Raw genomic sequence first — 6,772 nt, 5'->3', positions numbered from 1 at the left:
AATTTGATGTGGTCAACGAGTTTTTAATGACATTTAATGGGGAAAGACTGCATGACATTACAATGTCAGGTGCAAAGGAATCAACTCTGTCTGCAAAAGTTGAAACATTGTGTAGCAGGAGGTCAGATGCCGGTTCCAATGTGTATGGATCGGGCGTTGTTGTTATAAGTAAATGAGTTAGTATTCTATATTACAATGTTTAAAAAAATGAATTACTTTTACTCCCAAACCTTTGCCGACTTCATCCTTTGCGAACGGTCTGCCTGAGACGGACCCTTCTTCCAGAGGCATCTCTTTTGTCTGTGGTTCCTCAGGTACAGTTTTTCTGGGACTGGTTGTCACTGAGTCCCTGTTTTTGAATCGGATTGTCGAATACCATTGACAATGAATTTAGAGGATCAGTACCCGACTTTAAAATTGTACCACCATCATCAAATTCTAAACTATTATAGCGCTCAAATTTTGATTTCTTTAACATTCGCTTTAAAGATTTGTTTTCTTCAATCAGAGATTTGTTTTCTTCTTTTAACTTGCTAATTGTAATTTTTTTGCTTCTCAAAGTCATTGACAGACAAGTTGGTACTCTGTTTTCCCCATGATCCATAGCATGCTGCTTTTGACTATCATACAACATGTTTTTAAAGATATTAGTTTGAATTGCTTCCTTTTCCAAATTTAACTTCAAATTTTCACATTTAGTGAAAAACGTATCAAGTAATAGACGAACAGCAGGGATATATTCAGGATCAGATTTTAAGTCGGTCAACACATCCACATCTAAATAATCAGGAAAGTTCTTCCTTTGGACTAGAATAGGTTGCCATGGCGCCGTCTTTTTCTTCTCTTTGCCATGTCGGCAGTGCTTTTCACTGCTTCTTCTATCTCTAAAATGCAAATTAAATGTTCTCTGTTGGACATGGAAGCAAGTGTCATCCCAGATTTTGTTAGCACAAAAACTGACGCAAAGTTCAAGATCCAGTGCTGTTTTGCGTGTAGAGATAATCCCTTGTTTTAATTAACTTTGAACTGTTTTACAAAAAAAAGGCAAGATCATGGCTAAAATCAGTATATCTTATTATTGTCACCCTGGGATGTCCAGGCATTTGAAAATCATTATCATGTGTTGGCTGGTTTGTCAACCGCAGCGCATCAGAACAAAACATATTTAAGAAATGTAATAATTTAGTCTTTAACATGAAAGCGTCTTCCATTGCGAATTATTTTCATACTTGCAAAATTTCAATCATTATCAAAAACATTGTGCAGAAAGACAAATATTTCGTTCCCCTTCAACAGTATTTATTCGAAGACAAACACTTGACGGCAAATGTTAACTTTACCTTGTGATGACTCTTCGGTCTCGCTTAATGACCTTATAATACCTGTGGTAGATGGGGTTTCTGTATCAGCAATCTCGGGAAGTTCTTCATCGTTGGACTCATATAAAGTTTTTTTCTGAATTGAGAGAGAATAAAATTACACAAAACTGCGATATTAGCGATGTTATCTCTCTCTCTCTCTCTCTCTCTCTCTCTCTGTCTATACATATATATATATATATATATATATATAGAATAACGGTCTCTCTCTCTCTTCTCTCTCTCTCTCTCTCTCTCTCTCTCTCTCTCTCTCTATATATATATATATATATAATTACGGCTTTGATTCTTTATTACTGAGGTTTACTATGTTTATGTACTGGCATTTTTTATCATAGCATACCTCATTATGTTTTATGTACTGGAATTATTTATCATGACATACCTCATCACCTTTTGTGCCCAGTTCTAGATCATCATCTTCGGATATAGATATCTGCCCAATCTGACCAGAAATATCCATCTGTGAATCCTGGACAAGATCGCCGATCTTCATGGGCAATGAACCCGGTATTACGGAAAGACCTGCGTGTAAAAAACGTAATGTGTTATAAAATTGCAGGAAGCTGATAAGTTACAACGTATTACGAAGGTGAGACACTCGGAAAGGCGATTAAACAGCGGCTCCGTACGATTTCCATCGTGAAGCCATATTGTGCATGTTTTGAACGAAAATTTCAAATGGCGAGAAACTCAAAACTTTTCTTTGTTAACAGAAAATTAGTCTCATACCTGCTTTACTTCGTAGACTTATTTCTATTTTGCATTTCTTATACTCCCACGTTTCAATTATTGTCTCCAGGGAGATATTTGTCGTTCCTTGATTTTGGACGAAGGCGCTGTTTATGATGTCTTTCTCAAACATCCGATTAATTGCACCAGCTTTGTAATCTGCCCATAGCCTGTCTAGCGTTTCCACAGTAAGACACTCTACTATCATTACAAAACATCCTCGAAAAATACCCCTCACTGTTCCACCAATCCTCTTTACGTATTTCGTGATTGTCGGGATATCAGACTTATCAAGCACATCAAATAATACCACTTTAGTGCCGCGTATTACTCGCCCTTCATCTGTGTCTTCCAACTTAACACTTTTGACTGCTTTGACTTTCATTCGCAGTTCTCCTGTAAAATGATAAATTAAACAGATGTTATACAATTATCATTACATAAAATATTTGAAGCTAGTTTTTCTTGAGCGTTTTTTGATCATGTCAAGTTCGACCTTACCCCGCGTCTAACGTTTATAATATATGTTGTCTTCAGTACTCTATTGTAATACAGTAATAATTTATTTCATTATTTTCACTAGCACTGTGACATTTGGCCACAGTTCAGCACTTATTCACGTTTATGTGAGGCCTAATATTTTGTGCATTCAAGGCTCTAAATTAATAATACCGCAGACAAATGACCAAACGCGTATTTTAACTATGTGAATTGAAAGTGACCAATTCACGATTATAACTGTGGGAACTGTTTTGATCTCAATAAAGCAACTGGATATAGATTTGAGATTGCTTTCCCAGTTTCAGAAGGCTAAAAGAACATTAATACTCAAGGTCGTTTCTACAGATAAATGTTAACGTATTTTTAAAAAAATCACAGACAAGTTCAATTCATATCATCACCGGCGAAATTTTTATAAGTCTAAAATGCCCAACTCCGCATAATGCTTAGGGTTCCAAGACAAGTATTGAACCTTCCAATTAACTCTCTGTAGAAAATTAAGATCGTAACCTAATCAAAGTATATATTTCTGAAAGCCTTGATATTGGCCAACATGTGTTTTGTATTATTTGGCAATTGTTATATAAGGACCATGGGACAGTCAATTTGAATAACTTCTTAAAAATCTGTTTATTCGTTTCCCTGCACATGAACGCTGCATTATTTCCGGTCAAAGGTGTCGTGTCAATCTTCAAGTTTGTCTGAGATTTTAAAAATCTGTCCTACTTTTCATGATACACACTTTTAAAGGTGTTAGACCAGGAACTAGGAATCAGTTATCGGTAAGATAATTGTCGCGTCATCAAAATGTTCTAGAGCCTAAAAAACGTTGCAGACACACTTTGGAAGATTGACATGACACATTTCATCATGCTAATTTCGACCGTAATTACTGCAGCGTTAGTACAGGGAAACGAAAAAAAACCCCCGATTTTAACAGGGTTTTCAAATTTACTGTCGGTGGTCCTTACGAAACACAGTATTAGCAAATAGGCTTCCTATCCAGGCTTTCAGAAAATATATCACTTTCATTGGCTTATGAGCTCAATTTTCTGTAGAGACTTCATTAATTGGAAAGGTTCAATACTTGTCTTGGAGCCTTCAAAGCAGCGTCGGAACATCAGCGATGAGTTCTAAAGCACCTTGAAAGCTGATGTAAACAGGTCAGTAAAGATTGTTTTGAATAGTGTAAGCGTTTCGATATTGCACCTCTGAACGACATTGCTTTAGTCGAGTTTAAAGACAGATTTTCGTACAGGAACCGAACAAATGAAAGAATATGTGAACCTAGTGTTTTTGTATTTATAAAAAAAATCAATTCCATAAATTCCATTGCTTTCAACTGTAATTGATCTCATTTATCGATCTCAAATTACATCACATTTTAATTTAATCATAATGTCATGGTAAAGACATTCAACAGAGAGACTACATGTTTTAGATTACGAATTGGACTGTGTAAAGCGGACACATGGCACTATTGCATTTGTTGGTTTTGTTAACAGTTGCGTATCTTGACTTGTTTCCACGTTAAATTCCATTGGTGCTGAACTCATAAAATTCGCTAAGATTTCAAGTCTTAGCACGCACAATGTTCCTAATCAAAATAGCATAACTAGGTCTTCTCAATGTCTATATATGATCTTCAAAGTGGACTTCTCGCTACTTCGATTTCTCGGTAGTGTGTCATGCTTCATAAAAAGAAATCACTTGAGTTTGCAAAAGAAATCTATTCTTCTATATAATGGCCTATCATGAAACGTGAAATATGATTTGTTCAACTTTAAACCATTGCCATCAGATAAAGATTGTTTACTTTATCAATACATTTCTTTTCCACATCTTCAGATCAGCTTCATGTAGGGCTTATTTTCAATGTAAATTACATCTACTCAATATCGGATAAACACTATGAATAATCTACATACCAGGTCTACGAGGAGGTGTGAGCTCGTCAATGGCAACACCATGGCAATTTTCCTCCAATTGTACGACCGTCGAGGGATCTTCATCACCTCTTTCTGCAATAACAGGGGGGAGAAAGTTATCAGCATTAGGGTAACAACACGGCCCTGTAGAAACTGCCTTTTCTTATCAATCTGATCGCAAAAATGCAAAATACCGAAGGTAGAGCTCTGTGTTTACAGCAGAAACTTATAATAAGTAGACTCTCACTTACCTTTAACGTCCTGAGTACATTGCACCTCTTCTTTCAATTTCATCGCATATCTATGACACGATTCTACGAACGTGTTCTGAGATTCTGCAATTGCACCTCCTGCAGATGCACAGTCCCAAATAGCTTTCTTTAATTCTTGTGCGCTATCGAAACGACGTGAATAATTCTGAAGAATCTTCATGATGTTTTGTACCCATTTTTTGCTCTCCTTCTCCACTTGATCCTCAGTAGGCACTAATGCGCTGTCAACTACACATGTATCAACCAATCCTGGAAATGTTTCCGTGAGAAAAGCAGCAAAACCACAATTTCCACTGATGACGATAGGTACACCCAAAGTAGACGATAATAGACCAACAATACCAAAGGAATCTCCTTTACCGCCAGGACCAAGAACTACAAGATGACTTTGTTTTAAGTCTTTCAGGATAGCATCCAAACTTCCAGATGGGAAAGAATTTATCCTCAAACTTGCAGGATTACCAGCTTTTGACATAAGCCTTTCATTATAATCTGCACAGAGTTTCTCTGGAATTCCTCGGACCTTCCATGATGGTTTGTTATCAGTCCACCCATAGTATTGGGAGACCTTTCCTATGGCATTTGCTATGATATCGAACTCTTCAAATGCTATGTCCTCTATGTCATCGACCTCCGGCAGAAAGTGGAATGATACTAAATTTATGCCATCGTCCAGACTTGCCTTTTGTATATCACAGTTGGAAAGCAAAGTCTCAACACAGGGCCAGTAGCACAAGTGTTCTTTATCACCAAATATTCTGAATTTGTTTTTGAAATATTTCCGTACCCTTGAACCAACTGACACAACTATTTCGGCGACTCTAGCATGTTCCAGTGACAGTCTCTCTCTCTCCTCTATCTCTCTTGCAGTGCAGGGTAAACTTTCAGGAATGCGATATATCATTGTTACCAACTTTGCCGTTGGGAATATGTCTTTCTTAAAGCAGTTGGCAATATGAATTGTTCCATTGTGACAGTCATGACCAAATATCAAAAACAAATTTCTCAAGCTCTTCAGATTTGGGAAACAACTTTCATGCATTAACAGCCAGTCTCTGCTTGGAGTTCGACCATCTAGTTCTTTTTTAATCTGGGGTAGTAGTAGGTGAACGCCATTCTTCCTAGCATCTTCTTTCTCTCCATCGGTTGCAGTTAAAACCGTACAATTTACTTTCATGCCTTTATTTCGCAGAAGACAAGCGGTCTCTTTCTGGACAAGAGAAAGCGTCCAATCAGTTCTGCATGGCCACCATTTTGTTCCAACCATCAACACATTAGGCAAATCTTGGAGAAATTGAAACAAAACTTTCCTTAAATGCTCATATTCACCATTAATTTGATGTAAGTGTATATTGCTTTGTATCGTAATTTTGTTTTTCGCAGAAGACAAAGAGCTCTCCCATTAGACCAGCTCTACAGAAAGTGTAAAAAGTACAAGCGAAAGACAAAAAGCACCTTAACATCTTTTTGTAGACACAAGGATATAGACAAGAAGGTTTTGTTCAGACTTATTTGCTTTGTAACTTGTACATAGCAAGAGTTGCAAGTTTGATTCTAGTTGAAATATCACTGTGCCACTTAATCCCAATAATCCAGCTCCTGAAAATACTTAAACATGATAACATGTAAGAATGTGACTGCAAAGATATAGTTTGTAATTCCACAGAGCTAGCCCCTTGCAGGATGCAACGCTGACACAGGGTCTTGCCATGTGTTATCTTTGTTGCTTGCGACACTTAGCGTCACCAACCCTTGTTACACTGCTCCTCGTCGAGTTTTCATTCATTCTAAGCCATGCTCTTGGACCCTTTGTTGCACTATTTCTACTATCTGCCATTCATCTCTGTACTTACGTTCCAGTAACGCGTTCCAGATTACGAGTATTCGCCACATTCGACCTCTAGCCACAGTTCAAGGTCGAACCTCTCAAGCACTGTCGATCATCATAGCAACCTATATC

The 6,772-nt window shown here is 37.3% G+C and overlaps 1 protein-coding gene across 1 annotated transcript; it reads right to left on the bottom strand.

The window, feature by feature from the left end:
• Window positions 1-236: 236 nt before the first annotated feature.
• On the bottom strand, window positions 237-6,091 carry LOC139139635 (uncharacterized). The gene is made up of 6 exons (XM_070708505.1): window positions 4,792-6,091; window positions 4,541-4,633; window positions 2,112-2,507; window positions 1,765-1,904; window positions 1,341-1,455; window positions 237-884 (listed from the first exon to the last, which is right to left on the bottom strand). The coding sequence occupies exons 1-6, from the start codon at window positions 6,077-6,079 to the stop codon at window positions 808-810; spliced, it is 2,109 nt and encodes a 702-aa protein (XP_070564606.1). The 5' UTR covers window positions 6,080-6,091; the 3' UTR covers window positions 237-807.
• Window positions 6,092-6,772: the final 681 nt, after the last annotated feature.

Source organism: Ptychodera flava, chromosome 9 (assembly GCF_041260155.1).
Source record: "Ptychodera flava strain L36383 chromosome 9, AS_Pfla_20210202, whole genome shotgun sequence".
Classification (NCBI taxonomy): Eukaryota; Metazoa; Hemichordata; class Enteropneusta; family Ptychoderidae; genus Ptychodera; species Ptychodera flava.
This window is presented reverse-complemented; position numbering and strand designations above follow the sequence as displayed.